At 46.5% G+C, this 20759-nt stretch overlaps 1 protein-coding gene across 1 annotated transcript in view; it reads left to right on the top strand.

The window, feature by feature from the left end:
• Positions 1–3321: 3321 nt before the first annotated feature.
• NRG1 (neuregulin 1) overlaps positions 3322–20759 on the top strand; it is a gene marked incomplete at both ends in the record, with an annotated part of 169258 nt that continues 151820 nt past the window's right edge. The window contains one exon of the mRNA XM_079548060.1: positions 3322–3430. Within this exon, the coding sequence (XP_079404186.1) occupies positions 3322–3430 (109 nt within the window). The remainder of the gene's footprint in view (positions 3431–20759) is intronic.

Genomic DNA, 20759 nt, shown 5'->3' with positions numbered 1-20759 from the left:
TGAGCAGAATATTTGTAAAGAACCAAAAGAAAATCAGATTGTTGACATTTTAGTCGACTGTTTGTTACTCTGGTGGAGTCTTTATTTATTTTTGTTTACTGGCCAGTCTCATTTGCCCTGCATTGCATTTTGTTAAGATGTTTATGTAAGTGAAAAATCAGACTTAGCAGCATTCTGTGTTCACTATGCATGATGTGAACAACTACACAAAGCCTAAAGTAGCCCAACTGCTAATAGCTGGGTGAGCTGGGGCATACAGAGCTTTGTTTCTACACTGAAAAACATTTAGATGAAGAGAGCAAGGAGATAAAAAGCTCCACATGTGGTCTCTACCTGCTACATGCTGGTGAGAAGTGGACAGCTCTCTTCTACCTGTCCTATAATGAAGTGATGTGTGTGCTAATTTGACTTCTGTTCCACAGGTATCTCTGTAATCTTTAGCAGGTCATGCAACACATCTGAGATATGGTTCTTACTGCAAGGAAAAGTCATAAAGGATCACATTCCTCTATTTCAGGAAGTCCAAAATGGCCTTTGAATGTGGGAACTGATCAAGTGCTCCAGGGTCTCTAGACTGAACTATGCTGTAGCAGTTCAAAATACTGTGCTATGCTGCATGTTTTCTGATCAGCTTCTGTCAAGCCCACCTTCTGTCAAGTCCACAATGGAGGGGGAAAATGACGTTTATTTTTTTTTATTAAACACATTCTTAAGTTAGTTGCTACCAACTTTGATAAGGCACCTCACAGCTGGCAGCACAAAAGGAAAAGAGACAGACTTTGGTGTTAGAAATCTGCGTCTCTTGCAGTGTGCAGAAGTAAATCTCACCTTTTTGCTGCAGATCTGTGATGCATTGCCTAAAATTAATCACGTTCTTCCTTCTGGAAATAATAGTCTTACTTTAGGGACAGATTCTTGGTATGTTTTCCCAATAAACGACTCCAATTTCTGGTAGAGACAGTGCCAGGTAGTCAGGAATTTGGCATTTATTTAATTTTTGGTCGACCTCCAGACTCCTGGGGTCTTTCCACTGTAACACACTACAAAAAGGCCAGTGATGGCAGCCCAGACCATGTTCTGCTCAGGGCTCTGCTGATAACTATCCGGGATGATAATCTAATAGTAGTGAGCGTATCGTGAAGGTAATGTTTACCTTGAGCACACAAGCTCCGCAGAGCACAGAAGCCTGGTCATAGCGAGATTATTTAACAGCACACTGTCACCGAGCAGCGCCTCACACTCAGCCGTGGAGGGCTCCCTCCTTGCTGAGTAGTGACCCCTTAAGGAGAAATCGAGCCACTGCCGCAGATAGTACGGCCGCCGGCTGCGCCGAGCTGTGCTGTGCTGTGAGATTCGCGTTCTGTCCCCTCCTCGCCTGGTTTATTTCTTCATTCTCAGTTCAGCACATTTACGAAAGGATGTTATAACACCGCGTATTAAGAAATAAAATAATAATAATAATAATAATTGTTGCTGAGCTGTGCTCAGCAGCAGGTTTCTTCTAGAACTTTTGGGGTCAAGAATTGTCCCCATGTCCCTTTTGTGTATGTGTGCATGTGTTCTGATTCATTCACTGATGCTGCACTACCCAGACATTTTGGATGTCTATTTCTTTGCTTTACTGCTTTGCAGTCAATGTTGTCCGCCTCTCTTACTTTACCACATGGAACAGATCTGGGGTTGGTTTTCTTTTTTTTTTTTTTTCCCTATTGTTGTCGTTATTGGTACCAAAGTCCAAACTGAAGTCCCAGTATCAGTGGTTAACCACAACTTCCTTCCAAAGCTTCTTGCTCCTGGGCAATATCTGGAAAAGCTGAACCCTAAAACTTTCAGTCAGAGCAGATAAGAATTTAGCATGCACTGGTTCTGGAGTATTGTTGGGATCTAACTCGGCAAGATTTTTTAATTTTAATCTTAATTTTTATTTTTAATCAACTGCCACTGAAAAACAGCTCTGTAGCATCTTTTGTACATGGTGTATGTTCCAAATCTTTCTGCAGAGTGAAGGACACATAGAACAGTCTCCTCAAGAATCAGTCGCTAAGAACTGCTAAGTTGCAATCCTCGATTTAGGCTCTGATCCTATTTGTTCTACCACACTGCATGACCTTTCCAAGCCTATGTGGAAAACCTTCTTTTGAGCCGTTTCAAGCAGTTTGTGCGGATCCCTTCTGTAACTTCTCAGAGTATCATGTTTCCTGCCTAATGGTGCAATTACCTGCACCAGCAGGGAACGTGCCTCACATTAGCCAAGTAACTACACTAAGATTCTTGGACAAGTTTTAAGAGATGACAGCGAAGTTCAGATCGGTGTATTTCCACTGCCGCCCGTACTTCAGAGCTCTCTCAGGGAAGGCTGCGCCGGGTGCGCTGTCATGTAGGAGCAGCTTTACCTGACCCACTCTCGCTCACCTCCCTGCGGTGCGGGGCTTAGCACGGTGCCACAGCGCACGGGTGGGAACGGATCCGCACTGCCAGCGCCCGCCGCTGTGGGATCTTCCCGTGGCAGGATCCCCGCTCTCGGCACCAGGTGCAGCACTGCACTCCAGCCTTGCAAATCCCCTTTTCCCAGAGCATCCGCCGCAGCCGGGGGGTGGCACCGCCGCTAAACCCCGCAGGAAGCTACAGCTTAAGCAGGTGCGTAATGGGAGCACGCAAGCACCCTGAGGACTTACCGCAGCTGCACCCGCCTTTCGCTCCCCCCGCCCCGCGCCTCCCAGCGAGGCCCCCGCCTCTCCTCCGGACCTGCCGCAGGTCGCCTGCCGGCAAAGCCGCCCGCCTTCGCGGCGAGCGCGGTGATCTGCCGGCCGGCGGGGCGGCCTCGGGCTGCAGCACCCGCCCCCGACCCCCGCCCCGTCCTGTCCTGCCCTGCCCCGCCGGGACCGCCGTGCCTGCGCCCTCCCCGCGCCCTCCCCGGGGCCTGGGCCGTGCAGGCTCCTCCCGAAAGCAAGCGTGTGGTGCCCGGGGCGGGCACTGGAGCGGCGTGTGCCGAGGGGGTGTGTATGTGGGCTGGAGTTTATTATTATTATTATTGTCATTAGGAAAGAAAGAAAAGGGGGTGGTGGAGGGAGGGGGAAGAAGGGGTGGAGGAGGAGCGGGGGGGTGGAGGGGTGTGAAACAAAAAAAAAAAAAAGGCCCGGAGAGGAGTTTCCAAAAACTTCCAAGGAACTCGTTGCTCCAAGTCTTAGGCGGCGGCAGCGGGCGAGAGCGATGCTGGAGCCGCGGGCGCTCCGAGAGTCGACGGCAGCGGCGGCGGCGGAGGGGGCGGCCGCGGGGACGGCGGCGGCAACCGCGGAGAGCGCGGGACCGCCCGGAGCCGGGATGGTCGAGAAGAAGAAAGACGGCAAAGGCAGGAAGGGGAAGAAAGGCAAAGGGCCCGGCAAGAAGCCCGCTCCCACGGAGGAGGGCCAGGCGCCCGGCTCCTCCACAGGTAAGCTCTCGGCAGGTGCGGGGGCCGCCTGCGTGGATCCACCGCTCTCTTCCCGGCAGACGCGGGGCCGCTCGCAGCGGGCGCTGCTGCCCCGGCTCCCGCCCCGGCCCGTCCCGCCGGGGGCTGCCCGCGGAGCGGCGTGGTCGGAGCTGCTCGGCTGCCCGAGCGGAGCCGGTCTGCAGCCCTCCCTCCCGCCGACCCCGGAACCCTGAGCGGCTCTCGGCCAGCTGTTGCTCTTCTCTTTTCTTTCTTTATTCTTTTTTGCTTTTTTGCTTTTTTCCTTTTTTTTTTTTTTTTTTTTCTTTCTCTTTTTTTCTCCCCAGCGATGGCGGTGGTAGTGCATATCTCCCGTTACAAAACGCGTTTTCTCCCCCTTTCCTTCCCCAGGAATCACTTAGCTGAGTTGAACAGATGGCAAACTTTCGTGCCGGGTATTTTGTTTAAACTTGCAGCTATTTACTCAGGGATGATCAGAGAGGACCTTTTGCTCGTTTTGCAGCACGTGTTGTTTGTCTTATGCCTCTTCCGTATTACATGCAGGGGTTTGTGTCATTAAGACCCTAATTGTAGGTGTGCACAGGCTCAGGACTCTGCGGACCTACCCAAAGGCAGGGTTGCAGCCGTGCAAGCTGCCTCACTCAGCCAAACACCTCAGTCAATGAAGACTCCTTAGTGCTGTACAAGTACATGATGCTTTTCCTAAAGTGCTCATGCTCTGCCACCTAGTTTATCAGAAAGCTTTAGAGGTGCATGCGTAGAGAGAGTTTTTGCAGCAGCAACATGTGCCTGGAGTTTTTGGTCAGACTGTTTATTTGAATTCTTTGTTGCTGGTGGGAAATTATTTTAAAAGAGCAGAGTCAGTTGCCTGATTTGGCTGTTTATTTGCTTTTTTATTCCACTAAATGGAGAAACAGAAAGCCCCAAGGGGCTAATTTCTTTAAATATACCTGAGTTAATTCTGCTTAGTGCATCATGGCAAACGTGATGCAGCTCTAGACTTTAATCACCAGTCCTCAGGGAGGATGTGTGTGATTCAGACACAGCAGTTATCCCTTTGGGCTAATAATCTTTAAAAACTTTCTCTGCTCAGGGCATCCTCTTCTCTGTGCCTCTTTAGAGACAGATATCCGCTCCCCCGATATCACACCCCATTCACCCAGCTTCTGCTCAGCGATGAGCATAAACGAAAAACGGAGAGAGCAGGGGAGTTTTCCCGTGGTACACCAAGTTGAGGACGAACTCTTCGTTTGACTTCTTACTGTCTCTCTCTCAATCCATTAGGAGTCTGTCTCTTGAAGCATTAGAACCTTTGGCAGACTTATCAGTCACAGCTGGGGTATTTGGGATGTTCAGGATTTTCTGTTTGTTTTAGGGGTTGACATAGAAAACATGAAGATGGTAAACATGCTGGAGGATTTATGACAGGAAATCACTGTCAAGAGAATATAAGGGAGGTAAACTTCTGACTGTATGCTCCTCAGGGTCCTGCCATGTCCCATCCCATTCTTGTAGGAGAGCTCTCCGCTCTGTGGGCAGCTTGCTGCCTCTAGCAGAGCAGGGCTGCTGTATGTATGAGAGGCATGGGCAGTCTCTGGCGGCTGGGGCAGGAGGTGCAGCTTCCTTGGGTTGGGCAGTTGTGCCAGCCGGTGGGGAGAATGAGAAAGAACTGCCAAACCAGAGGGACTATTACTGGGCAAATCAGCCAGCCTGAGTCTGAACTAGACAGAGGTTTTGGGACCTCGTGGGGAAATCAGAGTAATAAGAGTATGGAGGATGCGCTGGCATTTATCACCTGGAGTTTGGGTATTTGCATCTATCTCTGGTGCTGTGGTCTGAGCATGTCTGCCATGGAAAGTGTTTTGTCTGAAACGCTGGATGGTGGCAAGTGTAGTCTGAGGTTCACCAAAAGAGGGTTAAACCTAGGCAAAGCCTGGGTTCTCAGGCTTTGCTAAAAGTCCTGAGAGCTTGCATACTGCCAAGCCAAAATATGACAGTGTTTTAAACAGAAAGAGTCCAGTTTTCTGGCAAGTGTTTAACTCAGTTTTCCAAAGTGCCAGGATGTTTTTGCTGGTATGAAAGAGTACCGCCTTCATCCATACCTGACATTACTAGTCAAAAGTTTCCTGTGTGGGCAAGAACTGTGCATTCTTCTACCTTATGTAATTAAAATCCCACTCCTTCTGAGATGAGTGCGTGCGGTAATTCGCGTGCGTAGCTGAGTTGTGTGCAGTGATTGCAGGTACAGTATCTAATGAGAAGATTGAAATACAGTGTAAGGCATCTCTGTACATTTGACTCACAAAGAAATAATGTCATGCTGATGACGTTGCATTTATAAACCATAACTACCTTCTTTTTTGTGGATATTTTCTGTTTTGGGGAAGCTTAGAAAATGAATTAATTCTTCAGAAGAGAAAGACTAGTTAGGTTGGTTAATGCACAGTGTAGTAGAGCAGAAGTTCTGCATTTCAAGCATCTGGCTTCTTTTCTCTCTGATCAAGCACATCAGAGCTCAAATTAATGATTGGACTACACACGTTGACTAACGTTGTGTTCTGGCAATGATATGAAGACCTCCCGACTTTGGTAAAACCACAGTTTCTCCTTTTCAGTGATACTGTTTTGCGGTGAGATATTAAGCACCTGATGATCAGTGAGTGTGCTTAGAATGTGCAGCTGAAGAGGTAATGGAAGAGTTTTATTTTTTAGTGCCCTACTTTCTTAAATGAAAGCATATCAAGAATTGCTGTTTTCTGTGCTGCATTCTGCTCTATCAGTAGTTTACCTCCTCCACTCATGGGCTTCCTTCCATGTGAAAAAACAGCACCTTACAACCAAGTTTTACCATCTGTGCACTAGCACAAAAGTCATTATTTTTTTGTTTATGGCTGTTTTCCTGATTGTAGCTTCAATAGGCTTAATTTGCTTATTTCATGTTTCCTTTCAGTGTCTTGTCAAGAAGCGTTCATATACTGGAAAACAGACACAAGGTTAAGAATCATCTTTATTATTTTAAAAAGTGGATGTACGAAAGATGTTTCTTTGCTACATTCTCTCACTAATAATTAGGGAGCTCCAGAACTCCTGTTAGAGAAGATGCTTAATTATTTAAATATATATATATACAGGCAGGCTTGGCCTGTACTGCTCGGCTACGCATTGGCAATACAGAAAAAAAAATCATGTTTTCCATTATCCAGGTGGAATCTGAGCTCTGGGCTTGGTAACAAAAGCTTGGGCTTGGTTTCTTAGTCACAAAAATTATGTAAAAGAACAATTTCCCCTCACTTCAAATGATCTTGAACAAATTGATTGCTTGCATGAAGTCCAAAGTGATCATATCTTCCTTCAGCTGGGCAGTCCAGGCTATGGTAAGTACAGAGAGTGGAAAACTGAGGAGGGAGTATTAAGAATTGACAGAAGCTTCCAGCTTTTCTCCAAATGATTTCACTGATGTGCTGTGCCAGCTGAGTGTGCAGACAGGCTTAACAAATCTGCCTGGCTTCTCAGGGCGCTTTCAGTGTACTTGAAGTGCCAGGGCAGAGAAACCCCATGCATGGAAACTGAAATTGTGATGTGCTGCCTCCAGACCTGCCCTCACCTAGGCACTGCTCCTGTCTCAGAGTGCTGTTACAGCACTTGTCAGAAGTCTGGTACTGGGCCCACCATAGAATAGCGGTATCATTAATGTTGGAAAAGACCTCTGGAATCACCATGTCCAACCAGCAGCCCACACCACGCCCACTAACCACGTCCCTCAGTGCCAAATCACACAGTTCTTGGATGCCTCTAGGGATGGTAACTTCACCACCTCCCCGTGCAGCCTGTGCCTCTGCATCACCACTATTTCTGAGAAGAAAGTTTCCTAATATCCAACCATGTCAGCTCTTGAATGTTCTGCCACATTGACCTCGGTTTCGGACCCCATAAAGTGGTGCTAGTGAGGTGACAGAAAATAATCAGTTTGGCGAAAATCCCTCTGTGGAAGACCTGTGTAAACCAGGTGGTGCACCAGTACATGGCTGCCCAGCCTCATTGTCAAGTGCTTTGAAGAGGCTTCAGGGCTTGAGTAGACAGAGAATGAAGACCATGAGCTATTCCTAAGAACACCTTGATGGGTGTAAAGATTGAGCAGCAGACTCTGGGTTTTGCCAGCCACTCTTTAGTTCAGCAGCAATGGCAGGAGTAGCAGGGGTCTGTAAGCAGCTGGTGCAGGAAGACAAATTTGGTGCGGAGAAGAAAGATGAGAAGCAAAGATGAGTCCCAGTCATCATTTCAGTGAGGTGACCTCAGAAATATGGTTCTGAACACATCTGTGTTTACAGAGCCCAGCAGAGGGAGATTAGGGTCATCGACATTGAAAATAAGTACCTCCTGGTGAGAAATTTAATGTGGTGTTGGACAAAATGCTAGAGCTTTGCAACTGCACAACGGAATAAACAGCAAGTTCAGATGGGATGAGCGCAACTGAGCATCACCTTTGACTTCATCCTGTTTGCAGGCTTAGTTGGTGGAGGAAGAAATGGCATTGGTCAGACTGAGGACAGGGCTGTGGTTCAGGGTTTGGCTGGGAGGGCTCACAGCTTAATCTGAGAATTGCTAAATTTAAGTTGATACTCAGCATTCATAAAGAAAGGTCAGGAAGCAGGTCAAGGTTTTAACAGGAACCAAAGACAAGAGCCTTGGAGATGGCATGAGAGCTGTGGTTTCTGGTAAAAGCTGTCCAATTCTAGATGAAAACCATTGTTTGGAAGGTGTGACAGCTTCTCCTGGTGTTTCTGAGCCAAAGTATTTATGCTGTACTGGTATGCCTGTAGATTTTTCTGAGAGGAAGGCCTCTCCACCTGTGTGCAGTGCATGAATGCTCCAAACATTCCATGCAATCTTCAGAGCAATTTTGAGAATGAATCCTTTAAAAAGCATGCGAGTATGTTCATGTTTTGTGAATAAATGAGATTAGTCATCATTCAATCTTTTTTGACTTAACACTGCAAGTACTACTTGACCGTAGCCATGGGAATGCAAATAAAATTGTGAGGACATACCAGTACTGTTGTCCAGTAAATACTGCCTGTGTATAGAAGGACATTCCCTATGTCAAATACATGCAGAAACTGTTCTGAACTTTGTGCAAATATTGGTGGCTGGGTAAGGCTAAAAAAAAATTTTATCTTTGGTATAGAAATACCAAGATCTGCTAAGCTATGTAGGGATTTTAAAACATTAATCCCTGGCAAAGCTGAGACTCAATTCTTTTTGCAGTTGTGGGCTTCTCTTCTTGGATTTCTGGAAATGCACTAACTGTAAATGAAAATAATAACAAAACAGGTTGAGGCAGCTCTCATGGGAAAAAAAAAAGGGCCAACATAGTTAATTTTTTAGAAGACTTCTTCAGCACTGTTTGAGGGAGCCACAATCACACCACAGAGCAGCTGAGCATCCTGAGGACAGGAATGTCAACTTTAGTCACATCGGTGGCAATTTGTGGCTCTGAAAGAACAGAGAGCTAAGTGCCAAACTGTGGAAAATTTTCTTGCAGCCATCTCCCTCCCCCGTCTCCTCCTTGTAATCTGTCCCAAAGCATCCGATATTCCTTTGAGGCAGGTACTTACAACCAAGAGCAAAACAGCTAAGAACAATCGTCTTGCAGAGTGTCAGAAGCTCTGGAAATGCTACAGATTCTTACCAAATCAGTGTTTTGTTAACACTCCAAAAGTAACAAGAGTGAATGTGCCTTTAACAGTACTGATAGTTTATCATGTTCCGTTATGATACAAGAAAACAAACCAAGTGTCAATATTTTGTGTGAGTCATTCTAGCTGCACAAAGGACTGCCTCACTGTGCTTAAAGTATTTCAGTTAACCCTCCGTTGCTCCCGCAAATACCCTGGGGGGGGGGGGATCTTGTGCACGTTATAAGACCTGTGCTGGAAGAATGAGGGTGCCCATGTCGGGACTGTAGTCAGGAAGAAGAGCAGCAGCAAGGAAAGGAAACGCTCGTCGCTTTCTCAGGGTGCCTTTGATCGATGCTCGTCTGTGTCAGTGCCGCTTAAAAAATAATAACGATGACCAAACTCACAGCGAAGAAGGGGAAAGGGAGCCCGCTGCTTCCCGGAGCAGAGGACGGGTGGCTACGGCGGGGCGCGGGCCGAGGTGCCGCTGCCGGCGGCGGCCGCGAGAGGGTGCGGCGGGAGCGCGCTGCTCCGCGCGGGGAGCGGGGGGGGGGCCGGGCCGCGCCGTGCGGGAGCTGCGCTAGTGCGGGGAGGCGGTCGTCTGGCTATGGGCGCCTTTGACGGTAACGGAGGGCGATGAGGAGATGGCAACTTGGAGAGCAAGTCTGCTTGTAACCCTCTCTTTCTTCTTCTCTTCATTCCTCCTTTCCTCCTTCTTTTTTCTCCTCTTCTTTACTCTCTTTCTCCCTCCCATCCATCTGTCCTCTCCAAGTCTATTAGTTGTTCTTTGATGTGTCGTTTTCTTCCTTCCTTCTTTCTTTTCTCTATCCCTGCTTCCTTCTTTCCCTTTCTCCCTGCCTCCTTTTCCTTCCAACTCTTCCTCCTTTCCATCCAGCCTTCCACACTTCCTTCTTCTTCTCATCCTTCCTGTCTGCTCAACTTCTGTTAATGGAGAAAAAACATAAAAGGAACGTTAAGGCAGCAACAAACTGAGAGATTTAACAGATTTAACACAAACCACAACTGGAGTAACTGTTGGCAGTTTAGTTGTACGCAGAACACTGTTTGTGTCTATATTTGCATTTCTATCTGTATCATTTCTTTGAGAGCATTAGATCTGGGGAGAAACTGGCCAAGTTTGTTCACTGTAAACCGCTTGACTCCTCCTAGTTCTGATAAAGTGTCTATCAGTTTCACAGGTCTGAGATTAAGAGAGTGACATTAATCTAATTGTGACAGTTCATTTGGGAATCTTTCCTCATTCTCCCTGTGCATCTGTTTCTTAGGTTTTATGAACTGATGGTCCTTCCACCTCTGTAAGCAGGGGGAATCCGAGTCAAGCAGTTGGGGCTTGGCATTCAGCACTTAGATTCAGGCTTAGCCTTGCTCAATGGCTTTCTCCTGCATTAACAGCTTTCATTTCACCCCTGAGTCAACCACATGCCATGTCTTACGGCTAATGGTTAATCCCTCTGAAGACAGTTACAGAAGCATGAATGCATATTTGAGATGACTAAACAGAGTCCTGGTAACATCAGCTTGCACAGGTGATTGATAGATTGTTCCCACTGCAGCTACTGCTAGAAGAGTTAGATTTTGAATCCAGTGTTGGGAGATTACGTGTTTGTGCACGTATGGGTTTGTGTGAATTTTATTAGGATTTTTGTCTTCTTCAGTGACAGAGTCTTTAGTTTCCCTTTGGAGACATCCACTGGACTCCAAAAGGAGAAAAAAAAGGACTTATTCTGACAATGTATTGCACTTGCATATGAAACAATACTGAAAGCTACTCTGATTTTTTGCATTATAATTGGAATAGAGCTAGTTATACTGTGAGTACTTCTTTGCATGTATCACAGAATCACAGAATCATAGAATGGCCAGGATTGGAAGAGACCTCAAGGATCATGAACCTCCAGCCCTCCTGGCACATGCATGGCCACCAACCTCCCCATTTAATACCAGACCAGGTTGCCCAGGGCCCCATCCAACCTGGCCTTGAAAGCCTCCAGGGACGGGGCATCCACAGCCTCTCTGGGCAGCCTGTTCCAGCACCTCACCACTCTCTCTCTAAAGAGAGACATCCTGACATCCAAGCTAAATCTTCTCTCCCTCAACTTAAAACCATTTCCCCTTGTCCTGCTGTTATCTACTATCTTTCAAAGAGTTGATTCCTCTCCTGTTTGTAGGCTCCTTTTAGGTACTGGAAGGCTGCAATGAGGTCACCCTGCAGCCTTCTTTTCTCCATGCTGAACAAGCCTAGCTCCCTCAGCAGGTCTTCATAGGGGAGGTACTCCAGCCCACTGATCATCTTTGTGGCCCTTCTCTGTACCATCTCCAACAGCTCTCTATCTGGGGGCTCCAGGCCTGGGCACAGCACTCCTCCAATATATCCTTGAATTGTGCCAAGTTAAATTGATATTGTTTGTGTCACTGTAGTGCTTTGAGGTTTAACTGAACTCTGCATCCTTCAAACTCCCCTCACTGAAACCAGCTTAGCTGAGAACAAGCTCCCCTTGCCCAGGAACCTGCATGCCCAAAGCCACACCACATTGGTCTGGTCCCAGAGCAGAAACCAAGTCTCCCAGTTCTGTCTCTAACTTCTTTCCACAAACCATCATGTTTCCTGAAGTGTGACCTATCCAGAGATAAGAAGGTAATGTACAGAAAACATGAGCTCATTTCACATTCTGTTTTTTGGCACATGGAAAGATTATTTTCCCAGTTTCTGGAGGCACTGCCTATAGCAGTGGCACTGGCTGCAGTGGAACAATATTTCAGTGGGAAAAATATGATTTGTGTCCTAGGGTTGCCAGTGGCTCTTTTCTTGTGGTTTTTTTTGTTGTTGTTGTTTGTTTGTTTTTGTTATTGTTTTTTGTTTTTTTTCCCACCCTCTGCTGCACTTCTGCAGTGAACCGTACCATTTGCAGCACCCTCTGCCTCACCCAGTGAACCATACCAGCAAAGAAGTTACTTTTGAAGAAGGTGGCTAGCATGAAAACATGTAAGTTTCTGGTTGGACCTGTTCTTGGAAAGAGTGGACTGGAGATGCAGAGGTGTAAAGCAAACTCTAAAAGCTGTGGGAGAATGAATGGAGGTGCCAGCACAGTAATGAAGCCAGGTAAAAGGCGCTGGAAGAACAAACAAAACAAATAGAAGGCATTTCTACATTGGAAGTACTTGCCTAGGCATGTGGGAAATATTCTGTCACTCATAGAATCTGAGGCTGGGATTGATATCTATTACATGCTATACCTCAACCAAAAGCTCTGGGATGAATGCAGACTGGATGGGTGGGGTTTCCTGCATTTGACAGGTCTCTGGTTCGACTTTCTGCACAAATTATTGGCAGGCTTAACTTTGTAGATTTCAGCGATCCTGGCCTCATCCTATTGTTGTTGTTGATACATTTTGTTTGAAGATTTTTTTTCTCTTCAGCATTGTGCATAGCACTTGAGAGGGTGCTGCAAATGTGCGAAAGGCTAGGTTCACATACTAGATGGCAACAGAAACTATGGAGAAAAGAAACCAATTGTCTGCAGAAGAGAAGCTGAGACTTAGCAAAACTTTTCTTGGCTGTGAAGTGTTGTCAAAGTCAGAAACTGGAAAACTATTTCAATAAATTAGCTGGGAAAAAAAGTTTTTTCAAAAGTATTTATTCAAAAATTCATATGGAGCTACTTAAGACAGATAAATACTTTTTTTAAATTCTTGCCCACTCCTCCTTCCTTTTCCTTTATTATTTCTCCCATCTGTAGGAGGAATGCCTCTCGCTGCTCTCCATCCTCACTCTTACAGTGAAGACCATTTGGGTGAGGAGCCTGGATAGAATCAGGGCCTGTCCTTCCACAGAATGGTCAGCATTTCTCCAGCAGGGTCTCTTGCAGCTGATGTCTGTTCCACAAAGCTGGAACTCAATGCTCTGAACTACTGGTGTTCTTCCTCTTGTCCTCTGCCTGCTCTCTGCCCCATCCCTTCTCCAGATCACACACAAATGGCAGAAGCCAGTGACAATAATCAGATTATTTCTAGTCCCCAGGCACAGTATGTCTAGCTCCTTGGCTACAATTGAAGCTGTACCTAACAGCAGAATGAAGGCAGAGCTTGGTGCTAAGGTGATGTCATCTTCCCCACTGACCACAAGAAAGATCAGGGGAAGGAGTATAATTTCTAAAAGATGATGAGAGAATAGTAGCTTAATCTGAGCACTGTCTTTTTTTAATGGTATGGAAATAATTGCAGAGCTGCCAGTGACACTGGCTCATCTTTAGAGAAATTGCTCAAGAGAGATTCCCAAGACACTGAGGACAATAGAGGATAGCTGAGTCCCATAAATGTTTCTCATGGTTCAGTCTAGACATCAGTGGCTTTCCTTCAACTCAACTTTGCTTGCATCATCAAAGCTGAAGTAATCCACCAAGTCTGGATAGTTCCTCTCCTCTTCAGCACCTACTGATTGATTCTTCAGTGTTTGTTTTTCCTTCATTTCCCAAAAATTTTGTTGATTCTTCTGTAATCTGTTGTGCTGAGTACTGACTGCCATAGTGTGCTTGCCTGGAGGTAATTCCATCAAGCTGGGAAAAGGGCAAACTATGTCAGCATGTCAGTTAGATGGAATGGCAGGAAGATATATGAAATTACTTCTTTTTGCAAGCTATTCTGATGCTTGCATAAACAAAAACCATTTGGGGACCTTGTCTTCTTGTGTCACACAACGTTTGGCCACTGAGTTCCTGTGCAAGGTATTTTTCAGACCTGGAGAAATGAAGCCATACACTTTTGGTAGACTCTCTCCAGCACTGAAAGCTGCTCAGTACTTTGGCGTGGTGGCTGTTCATGCTCTGCCATTTCCACCGTGAAATAAAGTAGTCCAGAGGGTGCTCTGATTTATAGTATCATTTGAGTTGAAGTGTTGCTCTCCTTCTCATGGTCCCAGGACATTTGGTGACTTTGCACTCTCCAGGGACATCAGACATAGGATCACAAGGCAGCCCATTGTCAGAGTTTCCATCTATTTCTGAGCTATAAAGAACATATGTTCTTTAGAGAGCCCTTTCACTGTGTGCATAAGTGGCAAAGAATGGACTGTGATGCCAGCTTGCTTCAGTGCAGGAAAATCTCCTTAAATGCATCCCAGGAACCTGCATGCATGGGATGGGTTGGAATAAAAATTGCTGCTGATTTTCAGTCAGACCTCTAGAGGAAAAAGAGCTTCCATCAACTGGCAGAGAAAGTCCATGGGCTGGGCATAGACTAACTGCAAAATCACCTGTGCAATTGAAAGGGTAACATAGCCCATAGAACAGTGGTTCAAAACCCCACTGCTTATTATAGGTAGTGGTCAGGTGACTGTGTCCATACATCTGCTTGTCCTGTGCACTGTAAAGGCCTGTGAGGAACCCGTTTGTCCAGCTGACTTGCAAGCTGGTAGACCTGTCAGGAATGCATGAAACTCCTTGAAAACTAGGGAGACTGTTTGCAGAATGCAATCTGAGGGCTTGCTTACGCACTCACATAAGTGGAGGTAGCTAGGATTGTGTGAGAGCAGAAGATAGCGTGCTTGCAGTTAGATTTCCTCTTCTCTCAGTATGTATGGGTACCTGTGGATTTTGAACCTCCCAAGTGTCTTTTAGCAAATCCTGAAGGTGCCCAGTGGAAATGCAATCAATGGCACTACAGAATTTGTAAACTGAAGATAAGATGGATTTCTGTCCTGCAGAAACAGTATTTGGAAGAAACTGAAATGCACTGCGTCACATCTGCTGGGCTAGAGATGATAGGAAGAGAAAGACAATTGAATTAAATATTGAAAATTTTCTTCTAAGGCAAATGCTTAACACAGCCAGCCCATGAGTAATGCATTTCTAGGTGTTTCTGAATCTTCTTCATTTTATCCTCTTTAGCTCAGGGAATTGCTATCTTTTAACCATTCTACTCTCATCTACATAGCTTTGGCAAGAAGAAAATAAAAGCATTTTTTTCTTTCTAGAGTTATTCTGGAGTAAGATTAGTGCAAACGTATATGTAGACTTGTGCAGACACAAACATACACACCGCCCCTCATGACTTCAGCAAGAGAGGAGTTAATTTTTAGAAAGTTTGAGGCCTTCTCGGGTTATATTACATCAGTGAATTCCTCCAGTAGTGAAGTGTCATTGAAAGGAAAGTCTTCTTTTCTAAGCCATTTTTAACTTCTTGTTCCATAAAAACTCTGGAGCTCCTGGACCAGCCCTCCTCAGGGAGTGGTCCTGTGAAATGTGTGAACAGCTGGATGGCACAGAGTTGGAAAGCACTGCTGCCTTTAAAGAACAAAACTGATAGCTGCTCTGAGAAAGCAGTGCATTTTCCCAAATAACTCTTAACTCTGTATTAATATTTCTGAGAGGAACAAATGCGTATTCTTTTGATAGTGTTAGGAATCAAGCTCTTCATGGAAAAGTAGAAATCTCCCCACCATGCTTACAGCAGGGAAGTGCTGTAATGTTGAGAGTAGTGGGTTCCCCTTGATACATTATTTTTAAAGCTGTACTTGGTTAGCGACGCCCTTTACACATGAAAGAAATACCAGGCAGATGCAGGACCATCTTAAGTCATGATGCGTTCCATGATGTTTCTTGCTCTCAGCTGCATGGGAAAAGCCACTCCATTTCCAATCAATCCCAAAGAACCCAAGCATAAATAAGAGCTGTAAATTGCTTTGCAGCTGAGGGATAAGCAACAACTTGAGGGATTAAGAACTAGTTTGTTAGCAAGGCTGTTTCCATTCATAACACTGTTGTGAGCTCTAGCTCTAACCAGTGAGCAGATAAGATAAAAAAGGTAAAACAGGATTACCCTGACAGTGTTTGCACACCCTTCTCCCGGCCATCAGCAGGGCAGTGCTAGCTGCAGTAATACTGCCTGAGGGTTGCAATCTCCGTTCCGGTGAAACACCCACTTATTTGTGACAGGTTCCCCCAGGGTCCAACCAGGAGGGAAGAGAGGCAGCTTGCACGTCTGCCTCTCACAACAAAGGCTCCTAAGTGTGTCCAGCAATACCTCCTCTCTGCAACTCTTTGACCTGGAAGATCTTGCCACAGTAAAGTGTGTCACAGTCTGATTTGTTCTGTGATTTAAGGTTCAACACAGCAAAGTGCAAGGTTTTGCACCTGGGCTGGAGGAATCCCAGGCATCCATACAGACTGGAAGGAGCAGTCCTTGAGAGCAGTCCTGCAGAGAAGGACCTGGGGGTCCTGGATGAAAAACTGAATATTAGCCACCAGTGTGCTCTTGCAGCTCGGAAAGCAAATCAGCAGAGGGGTGACCAGCAGGGACAGGGAGGTGATTGTACCTATCTACTATGCCCTTGAAGTGAGGCCCCGCTTCGAGTGCTGCATCCAAGCCTGGGGCCCGCAATACAAGAAAGACAGAGAGCTGTTGGAGAGGGTCTGGAGGAGGGCCACAAAGATGATCAGAGGGCTGGAGCACCTCCCTTTGAAGACAGGTTGAGGGAGCTGGGCTTGTTCAGTGTGGAGAAAAGAAGGCTGTATTCAAGGCCAGATTGGATGGGGCCCTGGGCAGCCTGGTCTAGTACTAAATGGGGAAGTCGGTGGCCCTGTCTGTGAGAAGGGGGCTGTGGATTTGTGATCCTTGAGGTTTCTTCCAACCCTGGCCATTTTGTGATTCTGTAATTTTTTTCTTATCTCTTTTCCCTGACACCCACCATGGCAGATGGGATGCCAGGCTAGCCCAGCATTTGGTCAGGATAGTTGGGTGCTGGAACATGCTTGAGGATGGAGTGAGGGATGAGTATGTACTCGAGAAAGGAAAAGATCGGGCATGGAGGATTTGTCAAGCAGGAGCAAAGGATATGAACTTGACCAGGAATTAATACACCAGCAGCTCATGGAGTCCATCCTCCAGCAGCTGCCCATTTCTCACATTCTTTGTGCTCTGGTGCTTGCTGCATCACTTTCCCCAGCACCACCATCTACATTTCTAACAAACCCCTTTGCCTGGAGCATGCTGTACATAATGTTTCTAGGGAGGGATGTGGGGGTGGAAAGACCATATGAGGTCATAAAGTTTTTGTGGAGATGCAATTTGATCCAAAAAGTGAATTACCAGGTGCTTCTTCAGAGAGGGATTGGGTTTAAATTTAAATACCTCATTTAAGAAGGCCTTGTGCTCCAGAAGTGAATCAATTCCATTTATTCTCTAAATGCAGATTTGTTTTACCGTAGCATAATTCCAGGATGATGTTTAAATTGATCAGTAGATTGAACTTAACAGATTTATGGGGGGGGGGGGGGGGGGGGGGAAGGAAAAAAAGAAAAAAAGAAAAAAAAGGACAAAGCTTTATGTCATTATTCTTTAACACTGAAAGTTTTAGCAGCATAGTGGGTCATGAAATTTTAACAAGGCAGTACATTTCAGAAGTCTTTTTTCAGAAATTTGCTCCTCTCCTTTACGTACCAGAACAGGGAGGGAGTTGAGGTGTTGTCCTCATATGGTACCAGCATGGAACTCAGTGGAACAGTATCAGGGTGGATATAGCATCAATCAAGAGGCTTCAGTCATAGAGGTGAGGTGTGGAGGAGTGGTGGAGCTTTGATAGATAGCACTCTGCAAGTGTATGTACTGCTGCCAGAATGGATGTTACCTCTTGAGGAGGCTTCTTGTAACAGTAGGTTTATAGGAAAAATGTTACACTTCTGTGCCTTGTAATTTGGGATATAGCTGTGAGATGGCTGGGTTTGTTCCTGGTTCTCAGGTGGACGGAGCTGCTGGAAGCAGAGGCTGTGTTTTCTTTGTGCAGTATTTCTGAACAGCAGCACTGAGCCCTGCTCTCTTGCCCCCTTGCTCAGGCATCCAGTAGGGAGGATTGGCTGAGGCAGTAATGGCACTGCTCATGCATGTCTGGAAGGCAAGTGCCTGCAGTGAGCAGCCCAATTCTGCAGGGACACCTGGAAAGCTCATCTAAATGAGCTTTTAAAGTGCATTCACTAACCTGTATTCAATCACCACTTGGATTTTTTAATTATTTTTTATCTAGCTCTAAACTGCCTAAAATTAGCATCATTTTATTTCCACTATCCATGCACTGTAGTTTAACTGAAGAACACAGATTCACACTTGGAGTTAGTTTAGATAAAGTTTTCCCGTCCAGCACTGTGCCAACAGCCCTAGAATGCCGCCACTTGGTGCTAAGCCTGAGATGAGTGTCCAGCCCCAGCTGAGTCCCCGAGGGAAAAGAGATTCCCAAACCACAGCTCTGCTGTGGAATTGCAGGGAGAAGGCAGCTTGAGAATGTGTGCAAGAAGAGAGGAGAGGTGGTAGAGAAGTGTGTATGGGGAACTGACAGTTGAGGATTTGTTGAGCTGGATGTCAAGCGGTGGGAAAAGTGCAAATAAAGAACAAGGAAAGGAGGGAGGGAGAGAAAGGAAAGGAAGGGAAGGGAAGGGAAGGGAAGGGAAGGGAAGGGAAGGGAAGGGAAGGGAAGGGAAGGGAAGGGAAGGGAAGGGAAGGGAAGGGAAGGGAAGGGAAGGGAAGGGAAGGGAAGGGAAGGGAAGGGAAGGGAAGGGAAGGGAAGCAAGACACAGCTGGGAAATGAGGGTGAAGGAAGAGTGAGGGTAGGGAAAGGGTCACTTTTGGCTCAGTGGGAGACTGGGGATTTGGAAAGGAGGGAAACTGAGGCATGTCAAAGCTGTGATGGGAGTGGGATGAGTGCGACAGGGATGGAAGCTGGCCTTGGGGGGTGGAAGCAGAAGGCTGCTCATGCAGATGACATAGCATAGCCCTTCATCCTCCGGGGTCAGCAGGCAAAATGACTTCACTGGTCATCCTCATCATCTGTTCCCTGCCTTCATAGCCATGCTGTGACCATGGCAACCCAAGTTTTTGACTGGCTGCTCTAGGATGGTAGCTGTAATGACAGCGGTAATGAGTATTGACGGAGAGGAGGGAGGGGAGAGCAGCTGTGGAGCAGGGGAAGTTGCCTGAGTACAGTAATCGTGTTTGGCAGGTCAAGGGTGAACCGTGGCCTGCGGGAGTTGTACAATGCCCAAGGCTAGCAAAGTGGTGTTATAATAAACCCCAGATGTTTCCGCTGTTTACAATGTATACGTTATGTTCAAACCTGAAAATGCATCCTAGGATCTGGTGGGTAGGGAAACAGTTATTAGCTGCTTGGAAATGACTTGTTGGTAATGTATCTGTTCCCCCTTGATATTAGCTGTTGCCTGTTTAAAATATAAGCCTTCGAAGCAGAGACTCTCAGGAGCAGCCCTTATTTCCCTTTTTTTTTCTCTCTTTTTTTTTTTTTTCTTTTTGTTTCCCCCAAACAAAAAGTGGTTTTCAGTGGTTCCATTTGACTGCATGAATAACATCGCCATCCCCCTCGACAGCTTTCTGGGAGAGCCCAGCCTGGGCACTGCAGGCTGCTCCTACAAATGCTTGTGTGGGAGAGGCCCTGCTGTCAGGCTGGGAGAGCAGCCAGCCACAGGTGCGCCGAAAGCACCATTTAATTTCCCCAGACTAATTGTTTTAGAGCTCAGAGCCAGAACTTGTGCAGTGCGTCACAGGCCACAGCACAGCCTCAGCAACTTCGAATAAGAATTGAAGAGGGGGATTTAGCTGATGGAGCTTTTAAGTCAAAGCCATGGCTTGTCTACAAGAGCAAACTGCTTGACTAAACTGTGAATTTACATCCCGGTGGTTGCTGTGAACAAACCCTCCAGGTGCTCAGCACAACAGCTGGTCCTGGCCAGGGCTCAAAATGTCCAGGTTTAGAGTGAATTAGTTCATCTGTGGGAAAACCTGGAGCTGACGATTCCTGGTTGGGCTCTGAGCTGATTGTAGTAATATCTGCTGTGGAGTGAATCAAGTCAAAGCAAACTAAAGCCACCCAAGCTCCAAATGGAAGTGTATGCTTTGGATTTAATTAACGCAGGGAATCCTGATTAACCTCTTACACAGTCTCTGATCCCACTAGGTCAAGCCATGCCATGCCGAATCGTATGTGTGCCTTTCCCATGCCAGTGGGGTGCTGAGGGGCTGATGTGTGTGTGAGGGGTAGAAGAGGCATGCTTTGTGTAAGGTGGTGGGAAAGCCCCGCTGAAATTCAGGCAATCCACAAGGAGAATGACTGGCAGTGGAGTCCAAACCTGGATGCGCTGATTGGGTTTATTTCTGTGGAGAACCCTTTTGGCAACGGACCCCGGGGCGTGTGGGAGAGTTGAGCAGTCACTCACATCACACAGCTCTTGTCATTTCATGATGAGGCTTTTGGGTCTGAGCAGAAGAGAACCTTCAGGGCTGGGGAGCTAACTATGCTGGTTTTGACAGTTTCTGCCAAGTCTTTCTTCCTTGTTCACTGCGCTTGCCTCAAACACTCCCTGTGCAGCTTTTCCATCACGAGCCTGCTGTGACTTCTATTAGGGGCGATGTCTTTTTTTCCTAAGCTTTAATGTCCTCCCACACCCTGAGTGCCTTCCTTAGAGAGATTTTCTTGTATTCCAGCTATGATGGACAGCTCCCTGCCTAGCCATCCAGTCTTACAGTATTTCACATCACACCTCGTGAAAAGGGATACGCTGTATTCTGACAGACTGCCCATGTGATGCCGATGCTCTCTGTGCATCTCCCTGGATCACTTGCAGTCATTATTGTGCGTCAGG

The sequence above is a fragment of the Tetrao urogallus genome, assembly GCF_951394365.1.
Source record: "Tetrao urogallus genome assembly, chromosome: Z".
NCBI classification, from domain to species: Eukaryota; Metazoa; Chordata; class Aves; order Galliformes; family Phasianidae; genus Tetrao; species Tetrao urogallus.
The sequence above is the reverse complement of the archived record's forward strand: the minus strand, read 5'-3'. Positions and strand labels throughout refer to the sequence as shown.